This window comes from Periplaneta americana, chromosome 9 (genome assembly GCF_040183065.1).
Source record: "Periplaneta americana isolate PAMFEO1 chromosome 9, P.americana_PAMFEO1_priV1, whole genome shotgun sequence".
Classification (NCBI taxonomy): Eukaryota; Metazoa; Arthropoda; class Insecta; order Blattodea; family Blattidae; genus Periplaneta; species Periplaneta americana.
Window position 1 is genome coordinate 128,070,803 of NC_091125.1, and position 27,827 is coordinate 128,098,629.

The window sequence follows — 27,827 nt, forward strand, 5'->3', positions numbered from 1 at the left end:
CATTTGAAATTAATATGAATGTATTTTATTGATTTGCTTATTTCCACTTTTGCGAAAGTTAGAGCTAAGAGTAGAATGAAAATGATTATCTCACTTCACTTCGTGGTAATCAAAATGGCGCAATTAAAATTGTCTTTATTCATATGATGTACTTCTGTAATATGTTGCAGTTGTCGAGCCTGGAAGGAAAGCGTGGCATAGGATAAGAAAGGAATTTGGGGAAGAAGTTTTTCACAAAGATGGACAACTCAATCGCGAGGCACTCGGAGAGATCATCTTCGACAATGTGGAGAAGAGAAGATTATTAAATGAAATTACACATCCAGAAATCTACAGTGAGATGTTTTGGGCGGCTGTAAGATGTTTTTTCCAAGGCAAGTTGACAGTTACGCATGACCTAACCTCCTGTGCACTCACAAAATCTATTCTATATCTGGCTAGTTATTTTGCTACTAATGTTACCCCTCCTCTTCTATAAAGACTTGTGATATTCCAAATACCAAATCTCATAACCTTATTCCTTTGCTGTGGTCGTGGCAAAGAATCAGTCTCATTCCGAGGCTAATGTTGGGGTTTCGTAACAAGCTCTTTTTTACGGTGATGTGTTGTTAGCCCTTGTCCAACCCCTAAATTGGAGGACCACCCCATATTGACTGTCCGTGATTGTTTATTCAATATATTCGGAGCTGCCTTCCATATCTGGAGGCCGTCTCCTGTATCCACAACCTGAAGATGTGCCATGCTATGGTGATAGGGACCCACAATACACCATGCATGCACTAGCAACACCAAATGAACTGAAAACGTTGTTCACTGTCATACAGTACTCCACGGAACAGAGCTATGTGACAAACTGAACAACAGCCAGTCCAAATGGAGGACTTCAAATGTACAGATTCGTCCTTGTAATTGTGTCCGTTTTTTTCTTGCCGTGTCTACGAGACTAATTTAATCGGGGGAGAATGCCCACTTCAGTTGAGGCAGGATGCATTCACTAGTTGCTGTGTGACCTTAGAGACTCAATGTATATATAGAACTTGTAAAGTTTCTAATTAGAAAGTGACACCAATTTTTAATATATGCACCTTGTATGCATATGTTGGTAGGTAGGTATTGCTACACATAGAAAGTTGTAGACAGTGAGATTTTGAATTAACATGCTTACACTCTTTTATTTTCAGCTACTGGTACTATTATGATTGATACTTAGGTGTTATCTGTTACTAATAGCAGAGAGCATACTATTGGTGGGTCTAGTTGTGGAATTTTGTTTTTGTTCTTAATGTACTGTTCTCCAACCAGGAGATCAACCATGAAAGGAATGTGCTTACTATTGCGTCATCTATTGGAGCGCAGTAGATAGATAATATTACCCTTATAACGTCAGTTTAAAAACCATGCGCTCTCCTGCATATGTTATTTCCTATTAACTCTATTAAATATAGAATATAATCTAAATTTAACAGAAGAAATACAGAAATCAGAAGTAAACACTGAAATACTGAAACAATTGTCTTTATAGACAATTAATATTAGGTACCCTCCACAAAACTGGCTTCATTTATACAATGACGGATCCTTGATCTCCAGAGAACAAGGTGCCGGTGCAGGTGTTACGTGCTGTCTCTTCTCACTTTATAGATCTCTTGGATATGGAACAACAAGTTTTGATGGTGAAATCATTGCAGTAAGTGAGAGTCTCAGGAATCTTCTATGCCACATCAATAAATTTAAGAATGCAGTTATATTGTCAGACTCCAAAGCAGCTATTCTATCAATCGTCTCTAAACACACACCTTCATCTCAAACAGCAGAAATAACTAAAATGCTCTCTCAATTAATATCACTCAATAAAAGAATTGTATTCCAATGGATACCGTCCCATTGTGGAATTCTGGGAAACGAGAATGCAGATGCTTTAGCAAAGAAGGGCAGCACTGCTACTTACAGACCTGTTACTAAATCTACGTATTACTCTGTGAAGAGATTTATTAAATCTACATACTTAGACTTCAACAAACAAAATTTGATAACTCAATCCCAAGGGAAAAAATGGAACTCTCTGCATCAAAATCCACAGTTAATTCCCGATTTACCACGAAAATCGTCTGTAGCTGCATTTAGATTGGCAACAGGCCATGATTGTTTGGCCAAACACCTGCATAGAATTGGAATATATCGTCCCCTAACTGCCCATTGTGCAACTCAAACCAAGAAATGGATTCGGAACACCTCAAAATCTGTGCTTCAGTGGCTGGTCATGATAATATCTTTGAAAAATATTGGAGTGCAAGAGGTCAAATGACTTTATTGTCAAACGCCTGGCATTAGAAAACAACAACAACAACATTTCCTGTATGGAGAGATTAAAAGACCAGGAGATTAACAGTGATCTAATTTTGTAACTAGGGTAGTATCAATATGTGTGTATCAATGTTATTGTTTGTGCTGTGAGAGCTAGCCAATACAGATACGAGTACCCACGTGTGTGACCTTATGACATCTTATGACATCAACATTCATTCACAGCATTACCCCGCTTCGTCTCAGTCCCCAAAGACTTTCTCGTGGTTGGAGTACAGTATGAAGAAAACTGTATTTTGTATACATTAAATCTACTACAGGGTCTGGCAAGAATAGTGAAATGTTTAAGTAAAATCACTGGCATTGCAGTAGGCTGAGTGAAATAGGGACCTTGTAAGGGACCCCTTGATTTCCGACATTTCTTAAATTAGCTAATGTTTACATATTGTGTATAGTGCATTGAAAATAACCACAAGTGGCACTGTAACTGCAAGGAATTCTGTAGAAAAACTGACTTTGTGGTGGAACAGAAACCCAACCTGTTAATCGTGGCTATTTTGTGCGAGTAATACTTACAAAATGTAGCACACATGCTTTGCGTATATTTTTTCTCTGGACTATAATCATAGTTTTACAAATTTTAAAACAGAATTAAAAATTTCAGAAGAAATGTGAGAAGATACATTTCTTGTAGTAGTCGTGGTGATGGTGGTGGCAGTGACCATCTTAATATTAATTTTATTTATCTTCATTAATCCTTCAATCACGAATAAGATCTCCTGGCTTAGTTTCCTCATGAGTGATGCCTTATTGGTGTCAGTTATGAAGTTCAAGCTGGACAGTTGACTAAACAACAACAGACATTATTATTATTATTATTATTATTATTATTACTATTATTATTATTATTATTATTATTATTATTATTATTATTATTATTATTATTATTATTATTATTATTATTGACATTTATTTGAAATGCTACATAGAAAAATTTATTGTTGCAGAACATTAAAGCTCAAGGATGTTCCTTTGTAATGTTACAGGTCATCAGTTCATAGTAATGGACTTACCACTCCTGTTTGAATCTGGAAGCATGTTAGATTACCTCTATAAGATAATAGTTGTAACTTGGTAAGTATCTGAACGTAGGAATTTTATTAGAAAACATAGTATACTGATAAAGACATGCCTTCAATAACGATGACATGTTATTTTCGAACACGTCACGGCCTTAATAATGATATAAGGATGTAGTATGTTGTGCATGATGATAAAATCAAATTCTTACATTTTTCCATGTCCTGAAAGAAGTTTGTATGTGAGCCCTATTTAATGTGTGTGTGTGTGCGAGCGTGTGCATGCTTTTTTTTTTTAGCTACATGTACAGTAATTTAAATTTTAGTTATCTTTCCCGTGTGTTGTTTCAAGTAACTAGAAATAAACCATTACATGCTTTTCCCCACATTTACATCAGTAAATAATTGCTATATTTTCGGAATATGTATGATAAGACTTTCTTGTGTTAAATTTTAATGTACCTTGTTTACATGTTTCGACCTATTTATGGGTCATCTTCAGAACTGGTCGTTGTTGGTCTTGGCGCCTCTTGTTGCTTCCTGTGAGGGTGCGTTCGTAGTGTAGAGTCAAAGAGAGTATGTGTTTTGAAATTGAGTTGTGTGTTGAGAATATCATTGGGGTGTATTTTCGTGTGTCTGTATATTTCATATTGTTCTAGTGTGTTGAGTTTCTGGCTTTTTGGTTGGATGTGCAGTATTTTCATGTCTGTGTTGATGTCTCTGTAGGTGTGGTTGGCATTTGTGATGTGTTCTGCATATGTGGAGATGTTTTGTAATTTTGTTATGGCTGTGATGTGTTCTTTGTAACGTGTTTGAAATGATCTGCCTGTCTGTCCTATGTAGAAGTTGTTGCAGGTGTTACATTTGAGTTTGTATACGCCTGTGTGGTTGTATTTGTTTGTTTGTGTTGTTTGTGTGTTGAGATGTTTTTGTAGAATGTTATTTGTTCTGTATGCGATGTTGTAATTTAATTTCTTGAATGAGGTCGCATACAGAACAAATAACACTCTACAAAAACATCTCAACACACAAACAACACAAACAAACAAATACAACCACACAGGCGTATACAAACTCAAATGTAACACCTGCAACAACGTCTACATAGGACAGACAGGCAGATCATTTCAAACACGTTACAAAGAACACATCACAGCCATAACAAAATTACAAAACATCTCCACATATGCAGAACACATCACAAATGCCAACCATACCTACAGAGACATCAACACAGACATGAAAATACTGCATATCCAACCAAAAAGCCAGAAACTCAACACACTAGAACAATGTGAAATATACAGACACACGAAAACACACCCCAACGATATTCTCAACACACAACTCAATTTAAAAACACATACACTCTTTGACTCTACACTACGAACGCACCCTCACAGGAAACAACAAGAGGCACCAAGACCAACAACGACCAGTTCTGAAGATGACCCATAAATAGGTCGAAACATGTAAACAAGGTACGTTAAAATTTAACACAAGAAAGTCTTATCATACATATTCCGAAGTGATACAGTGTTAAAAGTTGTGTAATCAAGATGTATAATTGCTATATATTTTAAAATAAAGTTGAAGGCAGTAAGTTATAAAGAGTGTAGTTTAGAATTACGTATGTTTGTCGTGGTTGTGCAGTGAGGAAGACCTTCAGCTTCAGCGACTGATGGACCGTAATTCGATGTCAGAAGCTAAAGCCAAGAAGCGCATTGGTGTCCAGATGTCACTAGAACGTAAATGCGAGCAGGCACACTTCGTTGTGGAAAACTCAGGGACAATAAGTGATACTCATGAACAGGTAAGTTGAACACAGTTGCCAGATTATATTGTGTGTATGTGGAACACTCTTGCAAGATTTTATTTGCTGTGTGTGCGTGTATGAAAGTGGAATATGTGTACGTAGGGTTGCCAACTTTTTTTTTTTAAGAAAATGCGGGAGATTAAAGAATAGACAAAGTTTCACATATAAAATAGACAAATTATTCGGTTCAGTTTCTAAAAAAACATCTTTATCCTACAGTAATAGTTGAAGTCAACTGCAGTTTTCAGCTCTGATTTGATTAAATGTGTTGTGCTCATGTTTCGAATATCTGTCCAGTTATTATTTATGCGATGAAATAACCTCTTTGCATGAGCATTACTATTTGGTATGCTTAGAACAGAACTAGCCACTTTCCCCAAATTTGTAACAATACTGTTTGATTTTAAAACCCATTCTTGGCAAGCATTACGTTCTATTAATAATTACTGCATATTTTAATGCATCTCTTGAACAAAAAAACTCATCATTTAAACAAATCACAGCAAAATCAAATGAAGGGTTAGTGAGAATAACGATGAGGGTCCAAATAACAAACTTTAGAGAAAAATGAATTTTAAACTTTAAAACACACTGTTTTAATTTGTATGCTTAATGTCATTACTTTTAATTTTTTTATTGCACTTGGAGATTTTGTAATAACCATGTAAGCCTCTATTAGTTCTTAACATAATCCAATAGATGGCACCTCTAACTAAAAAATTTCATTTTATGGACCCTCATCATTCTTCCCGCCAACCCTTCAAATGTTTAGAATAAAAATTTTTACATTATACAAAAATAAGGGAGAAAAATGCTCGAAGAGAAGAAGAATAATATGGGAGCCAGGAGACTGTTAAAAATTAGGGTCAAATACGGGAGATCCCGGGAAATACAGGTGAGTTGGCAACCCTATTTGTGCATGTGTGCAGTGTTGAAAATATGATTATATTAAGGCTCTATATAATTGTCACAGCATGTTGACATTTTGTACTATTCCTCCTGCAGCTTTAACTATAGTCTATGGGCTATCGAAACCCTTGCTGCAATTGTGGAATATTTTCAATTTTCCTTATTTCAACATGAGAAACTGTTGCAGTCTTACGTAGTTTAGATCCTTGAGATGGCCAATAGAAAATGAATTTTCCTCACTTTCCGAGATTATCATAATGAATTAGGTCAAATATTCGTACTTAGAAATGCATCATTATTATTATTATTATTATTATTATTATTATTATTATTATTATTATTAATAATATGAAATATTATTATTATCATCATCATCATCATCATCATCCTCATATTGTCGTCGGCATCTTTTCTAATGAAATTTTGGTCAGTATATGGGACTGGTGTCCACCCCGAATTGTGATGAATTTAGGGAGCTACAGAAAATAGCGAAATCCAGTTTCGACTGGAGCAATCATCATGTTGACCACACGTAATCTCTGTACTGGTTGGATGATCATTCAGCCTATGCTGAGCCATGTGGACATTAGCCAGCAGTTAGCTGATAAGGTTTAATCTTGGCGTGTAGTGTATGCATTAGGCATGTGGACTCCAGTTTGAACAATTTTTGTGAATTTTGCAATGGTCTGTGGAAGACTTGTTAGTTACATGTGTATTCATTTCTGTTTTAAAGTATGTTTTCCTTTCATTTTGTTATTAAATGTTCATTGTATAAATTGTAGCATCTGAAATCCCTCCCCTCTTCCAAATTTTATTTGTCACCCATAACTTTCAGACTAGCCTCACATCGCAAACATTGAAGCTTTTTAAGGAATTTCTGTAGTGACAACATCGATTCCCTCTAGTGGCAAATGATGACATTTCCTGTCTTAGATTTATTGTTCAAATTACTTGCCTGGGATTCACTTATTACCTCACGAATTTTGTCGTTGAATTTTTTTCTGCGATGTGTATTTTTAAATATCTACTTTAGTAACAAGATTAACTGAAGTTGTATAAAAATTAAACCAGACTTAACTGAAATAATGGATTAAAAATATTCTTCTTTTTCAATGGGGATTAGGCATCATTGCTGGTTACAACCTCAAAAATTTGCTGTAACCATCTTGAATTTGGTCGCCCCTATACTTCTATTATCTCTTGCTATATACTGTAAAAGTCTGTTTAGCAATATATTATTAGATTGTCTGTTCAGATGTTATTTCCATTTATGTGTTCGGGTATATTTTATCTTTTGCTTACATACAATATTTTTTGCATCATAACACACACTTTTGCCGATAGAGGAGACGCCTCCAGATATGGAGGGTAGCTGCAAATATATTGAATAAGCAGTCGTGGAAAGCCAATAAGGGGTGGTCCTCCAGCTTGGGGGTTGGGCTAAGGGTTAACAACCCATCACTGTAAAAAACAGCTTGTTACGAAACCTAACAATAAGATAGAACAATCAAATAAACAGCAACAGTAACAAATGTGAACGATGTGAATGACACTAAGGAGGAAATTAAACGCAGAATAAATATGGGAAATGCCTGTTATTATTCGGTTGAGAAGCTTTTGTCATCTAGTCTGCTGTCAAAAAATCTGAAAGTTAGAATTTATAAAACAGTTATATTATCGGTTGTTCTGTATGGCTGTGAAACTTGAGAGAGGAACAGAGATTGAGGGTTTTTGAGAATAAGGTTCTTAGGAAAATATTTGGGGCTAAGAGGGATGAAGTTACAGGAGAATGGAGAAAGTTACACAACACAGAGCTGCACGCATTGTATTATTCGCCTGACATAATTAGGAACATTAAATCCAGACGTTTGAGATGGGCAGGGCATGTAGCACGTATGGGCGAATCCAGAAATGCATATAGAGTGTTAGTTGGGAGGCCTGAGAGGAAACGACCTTTGGGGAGGCCGAGACGTAGATGGGAGGATAATATTAAAATGGATTTGAGGGAGGTGGGATGTGATGGTAGGGACTGGTTTGGTCTTGCTCAGGATAGGGACCAATGGCAGGCTTATGTGAGGGCAGCAATGAACCTCCGGGTTCCTTAAAAGCCAGTAAGTAAGTAAGTAAGTAAGTAAAACACACACTTTTTCCCTAAAAAAATTCTTTCTACAATATAACTGCATCATGTTCTGGAGGTCTGTCAATGCACGCCAATGCAATGAAACAACCATCACCTTGTTCTCACCCCAAAGCAAGGCTACAAATAAGGGTAAGTGCCCTTTAATGAATACGATAGGTAGAAAAAATTTGCTTTTCACACCCTCAGTTCACTTGTTTTGTGTTCAGTAAGGGCCAGTGTTGGTCTTGTCACGTGAAAATTATTGTTTGTTTACGTACCTTTTGTTTATCAACACCTTAACCGAAGAATAAATTGTGAAACCAGTTACAGTTGAATGAGAGATAACAACTGGTTGTGATGTAGGTGTTATTTTATCAGGTGTGTGCTTTTACATTGACAAAAAAACTGTGTAGAGTGTATTATGTAATATAATGAAGTGCATGCTTTTGTTTCACACTGTTAGTACGTATTAAGACTGCAGTCTCTTCATTTCACTACCATGAACTATCTGAAATACAAAAACTTCTAGCACTGGAAACGATCAATACTAGATACCCTACAGAAGAATGGCTACACATATACACCGATGGATCCACCACAGAAAACCTTACTGGAGCTGGGGTTACATGTACACATTTTTCCTTTTATCATTCTGTTGGCAGAGACACAACAAATTATGATGGTGAAATAGAGGCTATACACATTGCTCTCCGACAATTATTATCTTCCCTTAAATAAATACAAGACAGTAATTCTTTCAGATTCTAAAGCTGCAATTCAGGGAATATGTTCAAATGCTACAAAGAAGTCAACAAAAATAAGAGAATGCTACAAAATGTTAACACAACTCCAAAAAGTTAATAAGATTGTCCATCTCCAATGGATTCCAGCACACTGTGGAGTCATGGGGAATGAAACCACAGACATACTTGCAAAGAAAGGCACAACAATAAAACAAAAGCCTAAATTTAATTTCTCATATTCCGACCAGCCTCATGGTCTAGTGGTTAGAGCTTCTGGCTATAGTTCATGGGGTCCCGGGTTCGATTCCCGGTTAGAGCACAGCATGGTCTGGAATTTAGGTTAAGTTTAGATTTAAGACCTCTCCTGGCACCACATTATCATAATCATCCTATCACATCATCGGGGTAATGTAACTCCGCCTTCCAGGCGCCCCAACCTCAGAAGTGAGTTACAACTAAGCCAATGCCAGGAGAGAAGACCAGAAATGTCGAAAAGACAACCTGGTGGCATTGGATTGTCATATTCCTCAATAAAACGCTTGATCACTACAAAATTTTCTCATTCATATCTACAAGAAATAGAATCAAATGCTAAAGACAACAAATGGATTACACTACTTTCCAACTCAGATATAATCCCCCAGAGACCAAGGAAAACAGCAGTTGCAGCCTTCAGACTATTGACAAATCATGACTGTCTAGCAAGTCATCTCTACAGAATAGGTATCTCAGCTTCACCAATATGTGTCCTGTGTAACGATCCAGCAGAAATGAATGAAGATCACTTGAAGACCTGTGAAGCATTAAGATCAGAAGAAACTACAGTTCAAAAGTATTGGAAAGCACGACTGCTAATGGCTTCATTGCCAGATGCAAGGCACTAGACAACAACTGTCTGAAATGGATCTGCCCTCTTTCACCACCCCTTTAATTCCAATAGACGAGGATCTACTATAATATAAATTGTAAAGTAGATTGGAGAGATACTGTTTATCTCGTACACAGAAGTATCTGTTATTTTTTTTAAATAATATATTACTTCTTCTTTAATACGTTAATTTTACTTTATAAACCCATATTCAGTCCCTTCCCTATGTTTTATATATCTTTTCCATAAGAAACTGAATGTATTCAGTACTAGTCTTACAAGCCTGTAAAGACGTCTGTGCATGATGAAGCAGAAATATGGGCAAGAAATGACTAGTAAATTTTCCTTGGAGCCCTCTTACTTTTACTCCCCTTCCAAAGTTTACCCTGTTTAGGATTTTTGTCTGCTTTAAAAATCCAAAATCCTTGATCTAGCCCAAACTCCGAAGTTCAGATTAAATTACGAATATAGTAACCATTCAGTGATTGAGAGTGACTCCGTTATTAAGAAAATGCTACAGAAAGGTCGCACCTGCTGTCATTTTGGATGATTTGTGTGGTTACTGCACTCACAAGTACATGCGAGCCTTGCAGGTTTAAATCTGATTGAGGGCAATAGCTTTTATGCAGACCTTACATGGTCAATAATACCGTCACTATTAACAAATACTGATCATATGAGTGAGCACTGGAATGACGGCCAATACTGAAAGAGATTCGAATTTCCTGATTTTCGAGCACCAGAGTGGTGGGGATACTGACAGTTATACTGGTCTTTTAAAGGAGCTCATCAGTATTTCCGTCAGTATTTTAAGGCGCAGCCATGGATGATGAAAAAATACACATCTTGTTTTCTAATTAATGGAAGAAATTAAGAAGATAATAACATCGTAGCTCTAACTAAGGAACTGATACAGATGATTAGTGTGAACAATCGTCATGGATGTTTCGTGCACTTATATTTCAAAGAAATCAAAAGCTCCTGTTTCTCTCAACACAACTTTCAACTCCTAAGCTTTGTGTGCATATATCTAGTCTACTAGTCTACACACTGAACTCCACTGTACACGTCATTCAACTGACAAACATTCTTATGTGAGCACATAAAAAATTTGATTTGTTTTTCTTCCAGCATGTTAATAACGCCAAAACAAGTGCTTATACAAATTTTGGCCACTCGAGCACAATTACGAGAGCTGTCTAGAAAGTAAGTTTTCCTGGGGCTGTTTACAGAAAGAAAACACAATTTCATGGAAAGAATTATTAGAAAAGATACGGCAATTGTTGAGCTATTTTTCAACATATTCCCACTGGATTTGAGATATTTGTCATACTGTGGGATCAACAGACAGGTGCAGATGGATGTCACACACTGGTTCCGATCCCAGGTGGCAGACTTCTACGACACAGGATACAAAAGCTGATCCCACGGTATGACAAATGTGTCATTTCCAGTGGGAAATATGTTGAAAAATAGCTCAACAATTGTTGTATCTGTTTCAATAAATTTTTCTATGAAATTGTGTTTTCTTTCCATAAACAGTCCCACAGAAACTTATTTTCTTTACGGCCCTCGTAATTGCGCTTGAGTGGTCAAAATTTACATATAAATATTTGTTTTGACATTATTAACATAGTGGAAGAAAAAAATTGACTTTATCTGCCCCCATCAGAATGATTGCTTGAGAGATATATGCTCAGCACAACAATCTACTGACACTTTTCTCCTCATAATTGGGAGAATGAACCTAATTCTTATATTTCTGTTTGTATATTATAATAAACAAATATTGCATTATTATTAAAATAAATTATTTATCATTTGGTATTTTTTCAGTTTATCCATAAAGGAGGCACAACTTTTTTTTGCTGAACTGATAGACAATAGTGCAGTGGAAACTTAAAATCTTCAAAACTCTTCCCATTTGCAAAATATCGCGATGTTACAGCCTGTCTCCCTTCAACTCATAAAAGGGACCTCATGTTCGTATTCTGCCCTACTAAAAAGGGATGTACCATTCAAAGTAATTTTCGTAAGGTAGACTCTCATTCATTCGGAAATAGTTTTTTAAATTTTCTCATCAAGAAGCTGTATTTCCCTAACAAATACATGTAAGGCTACATCTCTCTAGCCAATATAAGGTTACATCTCTCTAGCCAATCTTTAACCCGTCATTTATGTTTAACTCTGTGTTTTGTGACGAATGCTAATATTATAGCTAAACATGTCTTCCTTTTATTAGGATGCATTGTACTTGTGCTTCTGTACTGAACAAGAAGTGCATTAATACTGACCAGAAATATTAACACTAATATTGATTGTGTAGAGTTGCTAAAATATTGATGCGTACTGCCAGTATTATTGACTCATTATTACTGATCAATGTTACTGACCATATAAGGGCTGCATCAAAGGAGAAAAACAATCCTTTGCATGGCTTCCTTAAGAATGGAAAGCAGGTTAGGAGCGGGAGGTCCTGTGTCCAAGAAGTAGGAATAGAATATAACTAGAGGATGTACTGTGGTGAACAGTGTTAACATATGCACTTCCTGTTTAAGTTACCCAGATGGTTAATGAAGGAATTTATTTTTGTACCACTGGATGGGGTGTGTGTAAGACCATCAGTTAAATTCTTTTTAGAATTAAGATGTGTTTAGTGATGTTCTTAGATGTTTTTTTTGTCGTCTTCCTAATTCTCGAACCTAATGGATTTATTTACATTTTTAAGGGAACTTTTAATGAACTCGTATCAAAATCAAACTGCGCACATAGATCTTCACAGCAAAATAGATAAATACAAAGAATTAGGTACATATACAAACTACTAATTGCAAGAATAATTTCAAGGGAAAAATTGTTCTGGGGCCGGGTATCGATCCCGGGACCTCTGGTTGAACGTACCAGCGCTCTGCAACTGAGCTACCCGGGAACTCCACCCGACACCGTCTCAATTTTTCCCTTTTATATCCACACAACTCGCGTGGGCTGACGAAACGCCAGAGATCCACATTGAGTCCTCTGGCGTTTCGTCAGCCCACGCGAGTTGTGTGGATATAAAAGGGAAAAATTGAGATGGTGTCGGGTGGAGTTCCCGGGTAGCTCAGTTGCAGAGCGCTGGTACGTTCAACCAGAGGTCCCGGGATCGATACCCGGCCCCAGAACAATTTTTCCCTTGAAATTATTCAAATCTGCTTTATAGGGAGCTTTACCTGAAAGACTAGATTTGCATACTAATTGCAAGGTTGTAAAATCTACTCTGATTAAGAAGAAACAATGGCGCGCACTTGTTATCGTACTTATTTGAGAATATATTTATCTGCATGAAACTCTGGTGTAACAGATAACGCGTCAGACCGAAAAGTAGTACGTTCGAGTCCCACCATAGTAGTTTTTCTTAATTTCAATATTTCCATCAGTGACATACTGGCATAAAAAATTCTCACCATGTTAATAATGTCAATGGTGACTCTGTTTAGTATTTGAGTTGACATTTTACGTGACTGCCTGCACTGTCACGTGACATGGCAGGGGAAATTCAGTATTTGGATAATATTTCATTCAAGCTTCAATTTCTCAGTCTTATACTTAAATAAATAAATAAATAAATAAATAGTATAGGCAGATATATATATATATATATATATTTTGCATTTATCTATTGTGGAGATCTGTTTGTGCCATTTTTGGAGTAGATTCCGACATGAGTTCAGTAAGAATCCTGTTTTAGACTGTAATAGAAAGTTTATTATGGTTATTACTGTACTTTGATTCTGTTGCTGCTATTCCTAGATTTTTCTTCTGTATTTAAATGTTTGTGCTATAGTGCTGATTTTTTAACTTAAAATACCTCTACCATTCCTAGTTTGTTTATTCTGCTGTTACAGATTTTACGTCTTATTTCTTCTATAACAGCCTTGACCTCTTGAAAACCAATCCATTCAATCCTAAACGTTCTGTCTCCAACTTAAATACCTTTGTTGTTCTAAAATCTTTCAAGTCACCTTATATTTTATCAGCTTCATCGATATTTACACTTGGTTTTATTGGCAGGTGCTGCGGATATTATCTGTCCTGAGAAGCTACAAAGCACATTGGAAGTTGCGGGCTATTGCAGGTCTTTGTTGCACTGGTCTTGTTTCACTGCTGATATGGATTGGTTTCAAGGTTTTTTACTCCCAGCAGTCAACTATTACTCGTCGTCGGTAGTCATTGCTGCCATACTGTTATCTAGTCCATTGCAGAACAGCATTTGCTTAGGCAGGGTTATTTAATTTATAGATTCCATTTTAAGTCATTATGTACGATAGTAACCTTCGTCACTCTAAAACACATTACTTGTAGCTAAGTATCATTTGATTACAATAGGCAGTGAAAGCCCAATATAAAATAATTAACATAATGGCTGTGTAGAAAATAAAAGTTTTTATTTGTCATTTCTTTGAAGTAAGAATCATTAAGATAACAAAATACTACATTCATTTTTTTCAGGTACTTTTCTGTAAGAATTTGCCTTAACTGTATTAAGTAATTTGTATATAAAGAGCTTATTTTAACTTATTTTGAGCAGAATAATTTACAGCCACGCTTTTAAGGCGATACTATATACAGGGTGTTTCAGAATAACTATTCCTAATTTTCAGATGTGGTAGAGGGCATGTAATAAAACATTTTTTTCGTAAAACAGTAGTGTCCGGAAATGCTTCTATATCAAGATATAATGATATGAAAGAAATGAGGATTTCAAAGAATCTCGATGTGAAAAGTAACTTGTTTTGCATTTTGATGGCTGTATAGTAAATTGTTTAAATATCATGAAAATTGTATTGAAAAATTATAAAAACTATTGAAAATTATGGCCTCATTACCATTGGTGTAAGCTGTTCCATATGCCATATGCATGTCTGTTAATTCAACCTTTGTAAACTGTTGCAATTTTAACAATTAGTAAGATCTGACAGAAGTTATTTTGTGACGAACAACAAAAACAATCAACTTTAATTGTTTCCAAGGTAATGGACAGTCCACCATTGTAGAGTAACAGTTGGCATGTCTGACTGTAAAATTAGTAGGCCCAGGATCAAATCCTGATTGGGGTTTTTTTTCCGAGGTTTCCCCTCTCAATCATTTGAAGCAGAATTGCTGGGTAACTTTCGGCATTGTTCCTAGGACTCATTTCGCCTTCATTGATTTCAACTTCATCTATTATATTCAGTAGTTCTAGGTCGGCTGGGAGATTCAGCAGATGTGCCATGATTCACCTACAGGTGTCATCTGTCTGGAGGAGCTGCATATGATCCCAGAGAGTCATAGGGGCTTTCACAGCGGACTATGACAAACCAGGGACCTGGTAGCTCTGTAGCTCCCTCGAACAGATGGTGAGTCATGGTATTTACTTTGCTGCGATCTTCAGGTCAATATAGGATACAGCAGAACATAGTATGTGATCTGCAAACAGATGCCATTGATCTGAGAAGGCTGTGGAATATCAACAGGGAGACTTCATTAGACCTGGATGCCATAGCTGAATCGATAAGATGGCACCAAGCAGTAAATCACGTACCTAACAGTGACGAAGCTTTTAGGAGCCTTTTGAGGCTTATCTTACCCAAAAAATTAAAGTTATATGTAGTAACAGTATAAGTTAGTAATAACGATTTATTGTAACACTTGGTTTCACTCCAATCCTTCCATTTATTAAATTCACTGGTAGCAATTTTTTCACTGCAAGAGACTTTTGGTAGCGAGGCATAATGGCCTTGCTATGTTTGTGTTCCATGAATGCGCTGCATTGTTTAGTGTTAATTTAATCAAAAGTGCAGGCGTGTGTTTGTTACATATTAATTTTGTGTGAAATGGCTCATACTGAGAGAACATGGAGGTCATTATTTGTGGAATTAAAAGAAAAACCGTTTTGAAGTTGGCGTATGAAACAAAATGAGCTTACAAAGATAGGATATCGACATCATATTTACATATTAAAATAGCGGCTGGAGGAAGACAAAATAGAACATTTCAATTTTCATGGTACCCTATAAGAAATATCCTTGGCTAACAGAATGCTCTGAGACAATTAAGTTAGGGTTATACCTGTGTTGTGTTTGAGGGTGAAAATAGGTCATCATCTTGTGGGGTCTATGTCACAAAAAATTTTGATAGAAAAGCCAAGAAACGTCTGCTGTAAAAAGATATAAGGTAAGCAGATTTTTTCAGTCTACCTAGTATTTACACCTTAGCTTCGTCACTGGTACTTAAAGGAATGCCATCCTAAGAACTTTAACAATCATCCCACAATTAGGAAATCAACACCATAAACCTCAGGCTGTGGTGCAAGCCTTTGGGCGCTCCTCAGAAGAAAAAAAAAAACAATTATAGCCAAAACATTTTAAAGACAGCCATGAATGATAATAAGATCAATGAAGAGTTTTAACTTCTACCATATTATGGAAACATTTTCCGACATTACTTTATTAGGAAAAATGTTTTAATTACATGCCCTCTATCACATATGAAAATTAGGAAACATTTTCGTACATTACTTTATTAAGAAAAAATGTTTAATTACATGCCCTCTATCACATATGAAAATTAGGAATAGTTATTCTGAAACACTTTGTATGAAGATGTCAGGAGATTGCTATTGCCAAATTCCTGAGTGTTCAAGGACCTTTTACACGTTTAACACAATGGACTTTGAAATAAGTATTTTAAAGTTTAAGATATCTTTTGTAAGCATTAATTAAAATTGTTATTCTACTAGAATATGAAAATAAAGAGTATAAGGCTTTGTTGATCTGAAACCCATTGTAGAATTTCTTTCTTTTGTGGACGATATGTTATATACCGTACTCTGGATTTGTGATTTAAGCTGAAAGTTATCAGGATTTTTGTAAATGTAGAGATGAAGGAATACTTAAGAAAATGTTACGATGCATTATGTGCTTTGTTGGAAGTAAGAAAAGAGAACATTGCAGATCAGTTTAAATGTCAGCAACTTCTAAGATTTGAAAATATATAGTACAGCTTTTAACATGTTTCCAGTGTCATGTTGTAGTGCAGTGGTAAAACTGGTCATCATTTTTGAGTCTAATATAAAATCTACTTTCATACTAGTGTACTAGACTAGATGGCATTTCGGAAGGTGGTTACCTGCTATATGCGCCATAGCATTTCTGGTATGTGACGTCACAAGCTTATACAGTAGAACCAATTGGAATCAGTCTATAACAAGTACTTGCCGAGTTTGTTTGTTCACGTGTGAGTGTTCCAATACATTGAATAAGTAAAACTAACATTTACTGTGTGTGTGAGTGTAAGATAAATAAATGGAAGAAGAGACTGTAAAAAGACAAGTATTGCACAGGCAGGCGCGGAAAATATTGTTTAAGGTGTATAATTATTTAAAAAACGACGAGCAGAATGCTGCCGGCCATCTTGATGCTGGCTGCAACATTGCCAAGGCGCAAGAAACTACTGCAGAAGCATGTGGTGTGGGATTGAGAACCGTGCAAAGAATATTGTTATTGAAGGAAAGACAGTTTGTTTGGTGTCATGCTTACAGTAATCAACGGCTAAGGTCATTATTGTCTTTTGATAATTTAAATTCTTTCGTACGCTATTTGTATTGCTCGTGCGCATGAAGTACGATGTGGCAATGTTGTACGCTGCCTTGCTCTCTTTATCTGTCGCAAACGCTAGCAGACTACTGCCTTCCGAATTGCCGTCGACTCTAGTACTAGGTATTGTCCTGAATGGTAGTGACTACTAAGTTTGCCATTAGATCTGAGGTCCGCAATTTGAAGCTCAGTTAAAGTACAATGCTTACCGGTACTATGCTTATCACAGACTTCAGAATTTGCTGACGTAAACCAGATAAAGAGCAATGAATTTTTAAGAGGCAATAAAACTTCTTAACATGACTTTCTTTTGAAGAGTAGTGAAACTAGAAGTCCTATTTAGTAGAGACAAACCAAGTTAATGGCTAACTTTTTCTTATCCCATGATGTCTGAGTCAACATCGTTTGATTACATTTATCTCTGCAGGACCATGTGTGAAGTGACAGAGACCCTTGAAGAACAAGACAGAAATCAAAGTAACAAATATGGATGCAAAAGATCTTTGCTCAGAATTACAGTTTTTTTAAGAAAGGTATAAAAACCCCTAAGATGAGTCCTTCCATTCCTTTGTGCTTAGATTTCCTGATTTCCCAGAAATAATTATTTTACATGATAAATTTTGATCCCCTTATTTTTCAAACATGGGATGCTTTCTAAAACATGGTGACAATTTCTGGGAAACGTGACGGCTGAAAAACATAAAGAACTAATGGAATGTCTAATATCCTACCAAAGTGGTGCAATATGTCACTCAAAATACATATGTTACACTCCCATTTAGACTTCTTCCCAGGCAATTGCAGTGCAGTGAGTGACTAGCATGGAGAACATTTCCACTAAGTAATTTCCACAATGAAGAGACAATACCAGGGCTGGTGGAACATCTCTTTTCCCGTTGATTATTGCTGGATCATTGTAAGGAATGTTCCAGAGCTGGTGTACAAGTGACAGGCAAAGAGGCGCATTTTGTAATATAGAGATAAACTATTGTTTTATTAGTTAGACCATGTAAAAAAAGATACATTAATAATGTACCCAATACTTTCTTTGATTACTCATAAATGATAACCAATCCAGCATTTTTAAAATAACTTTCGTATTCAACAGCTAAAAATGAACGAGGGAATGCACTTTTTTTTTTTTTTAATTTCCAAAGCATAAAATAAGCTAAAATTTGTTGTCCAGTGTTTTATATAAAAAAAATACCTTCCTCGAGGTGAAACTAATAAGCAGGAAGATGATGTTTTTCACCTGAAAATTGAGCTTGTGACACTCTTTATGTGAGTGATGGAAATAAATTGAGAATGTGTTTTATGGTGAAACAAATGTTGTGCTGCTGGCTATTAACAGACTCATAAGATTTGATTTCAGATGTTTACTTTTGGTGTTTTCATCTGTGTTTCACAATCAATTCTTTGTTTTATATCTTACAGAGGGGGTGGAGGAACTTTGTAACTACAGTGAAACCTGTTCAAGACGGAAGTGATACTGTCCTAATTTTTTTTCCGTTATGGACAGGTTTCCGTGTTATTCAGGTGTGAAGTTAAAATGGAATATTTTATCATTTGTATAAATGAAAAACAAAATGGCATGCCGCAAATTGTAGAAATTACAAAATATTCCGTTTAACACTACTGGCATTAAATCAGTTCCCTGTCGCTTATTTAATTGGAGAATGATCTTGATGAAAATCTTATTTCCTGTATAAATTGTACCATACCTCACTCATTAAACATTATAAAGTTTATTAATTAGCCTACACCAAATTTAATATCTAACACTATACTATAATACTGTACTGTATATCACAGCACATTATTTAATTGGACTGGGAGCCTAGAGGTCTTGAATTCTGGGTTATCTAATTTTTTTGCCAGTTCAAGGGTTTTCTTTGCAGAATAGGTCCAGAAATTTGCATGATCTTTGAAAGGGCAAGAACAATCCACTCCCACAACAGTTTATTTATTTCTATGTAACCAGTTGTTTTCTGTTTCCTTTTATGTAACCATTATTGACCCCAAGCCACTCAGTCATGATACGGCCTTTATTTTTTAAAGTGTTAAGTTACACCTGAGTTTTCCATTCATAAATTTCAACATTATTTTCCATACTCTTCGTTTCTCATTTTCCTCGATAACTTTTACTTCATCAATTAATGATAGTGCAACATATTACGCAACTTTTTTTTATCACGAAATCACTAATACACTTGTGTTCTACCCAGCTACAACAGTAGCTTATACAGGAGTGAAGCATTGAACATCTTTGAAGGGAGTCGTCTGCCTAGTCAATAGGGTAACAAAATTTATGATCACCAGGCCAACACACCCTCGCACCCTCAAAAATTTTACAAAGAAAACTTATTTTTATCTTAGTGACTTACGTATTTCGTACATTCCTTGAAAGCACATACTGTTTCAAAATACAGTTTACATTAAAGTAGTGTTTCCAAAATATTATTTCCGTTTTGAACAGTAGCAGACAGTTTCCGTTTCCACTTTGGACAGTTTCCGTTTTATTCAGGAAACATTACACATAATACATATGAATTTCGCCGGAACCAATAAATTGTTCCGAAATAGGATTCCGGATTATTCAGGTTCCGATTTGAACAGGTTTCACTGTAGTTTCTACAAACGAAAGAACAATGACTTCAAAAGCAATCTTGAATACTTTCTAATGGCTTACATGAAAATATTGATGAAGTGATTTGGTCCAAAATGGAATTTGATCAAAAACAGCAAGAAACCTAAAGTTCTTAAAAGAGAACAAGAGGGGAAAAAAACAGGAAACGCCATGTAATCATCTGCAGTACCTTCTTTTCATTTACACACAACATGTATACTCCTTAATGAGCCAAAGGACCCCCACAATATGACTGCAGGAAGGCACCTAAATGTTCTGATGCATCAGTGTTCAACATCAGACCGTCAAAATTCAATAATTTAATTATCCCCATGACAGGTACATTGATAAAATTACACACCCATAAACTGTCCCTTGCTTTCCTCCCAGTACCTTTGTTGTCTTCAGTGCTGGACATCATCTTAGATGGTGCTTGTCCATTTCTTCCTCTTGCTCACTGTGCGTGTTTTTAAAGTGAAACGTGAAGCAAGACCATTCTTTTATTACATTTGCTTTACCTTCGCTGCAGCAAATCCAACACCATTTCACGAGTTTTCTCCACAATCCATCATGGCGGAATGTGTGTTTTGGTCTTTTGCAACGTTTATTATTGTTAAAATCGTCTAGTAATAGTAATTTCATTTCATTATCATGGAAGTCCAAACTATTTAACATGTTAGTTTCTTTTAAGGTTAAATTTATTACTGCAGTGAACATTATGTCCACCATTTTGCAATCAGCTGGTTGAATTGCGTTTTTTCGACCATCTTTTTGCTGCAGCAAAGTCATAAAGCACTTTAAAAAACGCACGGTCATATAGAATGCAGGTGCTTAGCCAGACAACTAGTTATGTCTACTAAGTAGGCAGAAACTTACAACAACCTCACAGCTTGTCCAGTCATCTGTTTTCAGGGCAGAATTCTTTGCCACGATGTATACTAGTGTGTCACTCAGCAAGTGCACATACCATATTCTAAGGAAGATTAGGAATAATGTTTTTTTTTTTTTTATCCAATGCCACCAGGTTGTCTTTTCGACATTTCTGGTCTTCTCTCCTGGCCGTGGCTTAGTTGTAACCCACTCCTGAGGTTGGGGCGCCTGGAAGGCGGAGTTACATTACCCCGATGATGTGATAAGATGATTATGATAATGTGGTGCCAGGAGAGGTCTTAAATCTAAACTTAACCTAAATTCCAGACCATGGACGAACACAGGAATAATCCCTTTAAGGAAAAATTCCTGTGCTCTAACCGGGAATCGAACCCGGGACCTCATGAACTATAGCCAGAAGCTCTGACCACTAGACCATGAGGCTGGTCATTAGGAATAATGTTGCAAAGATTTTCCAAGAATTTTGTAATTTTAGTCATACAGTGTCCCTCCACATACAGCAAAATCATATTTTATATCCAGCAGATTCTTAAGGTTTTCTTTTCCATTTCCACAAGTGTATTTTATGTTTTAATTTAATCTGTAATGCAACTTATAAAACATCTGTGAAGGGTATAATAGCCTGGTCATGATTTTTGGCAGAGGAAAGGTTTTATCATCATGCAATTCAAGCACTAGATCTAGTGGTCTGTTGCGATTTCATGCCATCTTTTTTAATGGTCTTCCAACAGATTGTTGTCCAGAAGGGCGGTAATGTAACACTGCCTTTGGCCATCTTTCTGTTGGCATTCTCTCGATATGCTGTTTCCAATGAACTCTGTAGATTTGAAGAAAATTTAATATAGGTTGGACCCATGTTGAATCTTTCGTACACTATTTTTAACACTTGAATATATAATTGATTAAATGGCGATCTTACTCGTGTTAATTGTGTAAGCATTTGCGGCTTACAGCTGTTTCGGTGCTTCTTCACACCATCCTCAGAGCCTACTAGATCTTGGCGTCATCTCGAACTTCGCTGCCTGTTGTGTGGGTGCGTTCAATAAACAAAACAAAACTGAACAAACACAAGAAATACATCACACTCTGCCTGTTGTGAGGGTGCGTTCAATAAACAAAACAAAACTGAACAAACACAAGAACACAAGAAATACATCACACTAACATACGAAAACAAACACACAAATTGGCATCCTCATTCAGAAAACAGAAATACAACATAGCATACAGAACAGAAAACACACTACAAAGACATCTCAACACACAAACAACACAAACAAATAAATACAACCACACATGCAATAATTGCGACAGTTTCTACATTGGACAGACAGGCAGATCATTCCAAACTCGATACAAAGAACACATTAAAGCAATAACCAGAGGACACAATATATCTACATATGCCGAACACATAACTAATGCTAACCACACATACAATAACATAAATACAGATATGGAAATCCTACACATACAATCCAAAAACTCGACACACTAGAACAATATGAAATATACAGACACACTAAAACACAACCTGATCAAATTCTCAACACACAGATCAATTTCAGAACACACACACTATTTGACACCACATTTCAACACTTCAACAATCGAACGCACCCACACAACAGGCAGCGAAGTTCGAGATGACGCCGAGATCTAGTAGGCTCTGAGGATGGTGTGAAGAAGCACCAAAACAGCTGTAAGCCGCACATGCTTACACAATTAACACGAGTAAGATCGCCATTTAATCAATTATTTATAAGTTGGACGTTCAATGCTTCCAAAATTTCTGTATTTCGTTTTCTGTCCCAAAGTGTGTATCATGCTGTTTTCCTCATGGATCTCATTTTGTTGAAAGTTATACATTGAACATTTTTTTTTGTCAGGCTTCTGATCCATAGACTAAGTGGGTCATGCCAAAATGTACAGTACATCTTTAATCTTGTATGTTTCTGTACTAAGTTAGGTTTGAAAAGTAAACTGATGATGCCAATAACTTTTACAAAATTAGTTATTTTAGTATCGATATCCTTTACTTTTTCATATGAAAGACATGTATCTATTACATTATTGTAAGTGTATATGCACCAATAGAAGGATTAGAAGAGGAAAGGTTTCACCAAAGAAAAATATCATTTCAACTTATAAACTTTATTTCTAAGTGTTGATCCATATAAGAAGAAATATAATTCTGTAAAAAGAAAAAATATATATATATATCCTTTGAATTCTTCTGAGGTTATATCCCAGTTGTCTGAATCCAAACAAAACAAAAAAAATTTCATAACCATATCATATTTTCAATTTCCCTGAGATAAAAAAATCTCAGCATTTCGAATCAGTAGTTTTAATTAACCTTCTCCCAAACAATGTTTAATGTAGTTACAGTTTGAAATGGTAATGACAGTATATTGAAATAAAACTTGAAATTACACGGACTATTTCAGTATTGGTGCTTATTGTAACTAACAATTATAGCATTGGAACAGAATTACAAAAGCCTTCAAATTTTCTGATGACGGCAATTTTCTATCACTATAAAACCTTACACATTACGAGATCATAGTGGCCATGTGATTTTTTTTTTCTGAGGCTTTTGAGTGACAGGTACTTACTTGTTAATGTCTCATCTGAACTGTACTGATTGCAATTCAATCATGTTCATTATTATTCAATCGAACAGTACTAAATGGTGAAACCAATGGAACCCTTTCCTTGCAGTGTTTAAACTTCTACAGTAATTCGTTGCCCTTGAATGAACTATTTTCATTAATTCCTGAAATGAAAATCCATTTTGAATAATTCTATGCTACAGACAAACCAGTCTTATTACATTATTACACAGTTAATACTACTTTTCTCTTTTACCACTTCCATTTCTGTAGAACCTCTAGACAGTGTCTACTGCATTTTATTATCATCAGTATACTCCCATAATCGGTATGTGAGAGTGACGCATTTGTCTCTGACTGAATTCACATCTCGAGAAATTACTTTCAAAGCTTAGTTTTATTTCCATCTAAAAGTGACAATATCCCCAAACAAATTGTAACACACGTCTCAAGAGTTACCACTATTTAAAATTAAAGAACTGAATTGTTTTATAGAGATGTGAATTTGCCAAATTATTCTATACTTGAAAAGACAGTATACATGAAATGCATGCCTTATGTGGAGATTAAGAGAAAGGCAGAAAAGAGGGGAAGTTTGGAGAATGCTGGGTTTGTAGTAAAGGACCTACACTTGGGCATAAAACAGTGAATGAATATACTGACATAGTAAACAGTCTGGTGGTAGAGTGAAAGAAATATGGAGTAGATCACAATTTCAAATATTGATTATATCATTTGAAACTTTCAATGTTTTCAACATGTTGAGATTTTTTACACTGTCGTAGATATATCCAAGTTCCAAAGCCATACATAGGCTCCATGATCCAGGGAAGACAGTTGTATGTTTCTAGATCAATGAAATAGTGGAGAAACTAATAACTTCAAGGATTTAATTTTAAACTAACTTCGTTCAAAATCATAAATAAGATTAAGCTTCCTTATCCACAAATAACAGTTACATTAAAATCGGAAATCACATCTTAAAAGAAGTTTAAGTAGATTATCTAGGAAGCAGGATTTCATTGCACAGGAAAAATTCAACAAGAAATTACTAATAGGACTAGGTGCTAAATTTTATGACACAGTAAAAAATATTTTGTGGAACTGGGAGGTGTCAAAAGAAATCAAAATGATGTATAGATGGTATTACATGCCTATAGTTACATACAGTACTGAGACTTGAACCATTACTGAGAAGGACATAAGTAGAATCCAGGCAGGAGAAATGACATTTTTAAGAAGCATAAAAAAGAAAACAAGAAGGGACAAAATCATAAATTAAGCTATTAGACATTAGAAGTTAAAAAATTAAAAGATGCAATAATGAAAATGAGATTAAAATGGTTCAGTCATTTAAAAAAGGACTAATGAAAGAAGAATACCAAGAATGGCATTGGAAATGAAAGTCAAAGGTGTACATTAGGAAGACCCTTGGACTAGAGCAGTGATCGCCAAAAGCTGTGTCGCAACACAAGCCCTTGTCTCCACTCAAGCATAACCATGACATATCCCCACCCTCTGTTTACAGCCATCACTTCGATATAAGTAAAGACATTTATCAGCAGCGGACATACACATGTAATGTTACAAGTGTATAGGATAATATGTTTCGATGTCTTTTCCAAAACAGATTGTAAGTAAAAACTTAATTTTAAGGAGCATGGAAGGAAAAGTATTTATTTTGTGCAAATGGCAAAAATATGAGATACTTAATTTGTTGTAAAATGTTAAATGAAGTATAAAAGAACAATGTACGTTGTCATTATTTTTCTTGTTATGAAGACTACCACGCCCTTACCTGTAACTTGAATAATAAATGAACAATAAAAGTATCGGCTTCTATGTCTTAATCGGAGTGAAATACTTCAACGGCTTTTTGAAGTATGTAGTGTAATTTACAACTTCGTGACCAGCCTGGTACGTTTTTCTAATTTCAAATATCTGCTGATGTAAAGTACACGCTCTTTCTATGGTAAATAAGAAAATAAATTTATTTTATTTTATTAATAATACAAAAATAATTAATAGGAGGATAAAAAATTAACATGGAAAAAAGTATAGTATGTATAGTTAATAAGTAAAAGAATATTATATTGCTTTCGTTTTTTGGTCACAGTCCGTCTCTGCACTGTTATTCACTGCATTACCTGAGGAGGTACCCACTCCACCCGTCTCCCTGCTATAGTGGTGTGTGGGTTGCATTTCTATTGCGTCACAATTGCAACCACTGGACTAGAGCGTTAGATCAAGTACGCATGGGGGGAGGAGGGGAAGAGAAGCAAGATGAGACTTTATGAAGGAGGCTATGTTCTGAGACGAACCACAACTGAATGGAAACATCTACTGATGATTATCCACAGAACTGGTGGTCTACAATATAAAATTGCCAGAATATTTCAAATCATAATTCAGTCTCTAAAACAGGGATAGAGAAAGTTAGTCTGCATGTTATTTGCAGTAAGATTGTTTCTTTTTGACGTAGGAAATGTTTTTGTTTGCACTTGGTATGGGAGACCATGCCAGCAGATCAGGTGTGACGAAAAAGGGTGAAATTTGAAACACTTGTCGCTTGCATGTAACAGTTGGAGAAGGATGGCAGTGGTATCACGTGGAAAGGTGAGAACATATGCATGCCGTGATGGGTGACATTGGAGTCACGGAGATAAGAGGAATGCAGCCAAATGCGAGGAAAAAATTACCACTTTTTGTGCTATTCTGACAGTCATAAATGAACAAGTGAAGGAGCTATATACATATTTGACCACTGAAATCATTCGTTATGGATGATCTACAAAATAAAAGTGAAAAATAGTGAATGAGAAGCTGTAACACAATGAAAATTTCAAAATGCCGAAGAAAATATTATGATTTATGTGCAGGAAGAAAGAAGGCAAAATGCCATACAAAATGAGAAGACAGAATCCATGTTTACATGAATCTCAAATCCGAATTGAATTTCCGCCTATATGTAAATTATTTAAATATACTTGAAAATCCTCTGAGGGTTAAAAAAAAAAAAAAAAAAAAAAAAAAAAATCCTCCACTTGGAACTGAACTTGGGCTCTTCCAATATGTAGTCAGCTTGACTATGTTCTGGATGGAATTTCAGAATTAGATTTTTTTTTTTTTAACAAACGAGTTTTTGATAATATTGTATATGAATGTTTTTCCAAAGGATATGACGAGCCTTCTGGTCTAGTGGTCAGAGCTTCTGGCTACAGTTCATGAGGTCCCAGGTTCGATTCCTAGTCAGAGCACAGAAATTTTTTCCTTGGAGGGATTGTTCCTGTGTTCGTTCATGGTCTGGAATTTATACTGAGTTTAGATTTAAAACATCTCCTGGAGCCACATAATCATACGTAGTCATCTTACCATATCTTTGGGTTACCAGTAATGTAACACTGCCTTCTAGGCACTCCAGTCTCTGAAGTGAGTTACACATAAACTGCTGCCAGGGGAGAAGTTCAGAAATGTTGAAAGACAACTTGGTGGAATTAGAATTTCTAATTAGAGTACACAGAGACATCCTGTACAGCCCTAAGAATAGTTAATAGGGTGCGTGTAATGTAAAGTTAATCCTCTTGACTATACCAATGCTAATAAGGCATGTAGAAGACATGACAAGTCTGCAATTAATGGTGAACTTCACAATGTAGTCCTGTAGCAGACTGGCAGATCCTAAATGAATCTCGATTTCCTCTGGGAATAATGACACTCAATGAGATTACAAGTTCCTCTTTGGGAGCTATGCGTTCCTAATATGAAGTCAATTTATGTACCAATCAATTCATACATATTTTGAACTATGTTCGTAACATTCCCTGTTTCTGAATTATTATTACTAAGCTTTAAATCATGTAGGTTATTTACTGTTGAATGTACAATATCATGCCAACTGATTCTATCAATACACAAATGAAATCTGTATTGCATTTCACAAGCCTTGGAAACGTGACAGTAGTTGAAAGTTCCATTTATAGGTATTAAATCTATTGGAATCTTGACACTGAAAACTGGCAGAGTCAATTATTTCATAAACTGGCTACTGTTAATACAAACGGCATAATTGTGGCACTTTATGCACATTCAATTTTCCCAGCTGTGATGTCCATATTAGTAAATTTCTCTGAAAATAGTCTTTATTTTTTTGGAGGGAGGGAAATTGGCCAAAAGGACACATATTTTCAATTGTGCATCATCATCCAGACTGGCACCAATTGGCACCAACTTTTCGCAAAATGTTG

General features: G+C 35.6%; 1 protein-coding gene across 1 annotated transcript in view; it reads left to right on the forward strand.

The window, feature by feature from the left end:
- The window catches only part of Dpck (Dephospho-CoA kinase), a 28,925-nt gene extending 12,290 nt beyond the window's left edge, over window positions 1–16,635 (forward strand). Inside the window, exons 2-5 of the mRNA XM_069835847.1 lie at window positions 171–374; window positions 3,351–3,438; window positions 5,037–5,196; window positions 13,889–16,635. Coding sequence (XP_069691948.1) covers window positions 171–374; window positions 3,351–3,438; window positions 5,037–5,196; window positions 13,889–14,044 — 608 coding nt within the window. The 3' untranslated portion in view covers window positions 14,045–16,635. The remainder of the gene's footprint in view (window positions 1–170; window positions 375–3,350; window positions 3,439–5,036; window positions 5,197–13,888) is intronic.
- The last annotated feature ends 11,192 nt before the right edge of the window (window positions 16,636–27,827 follow it).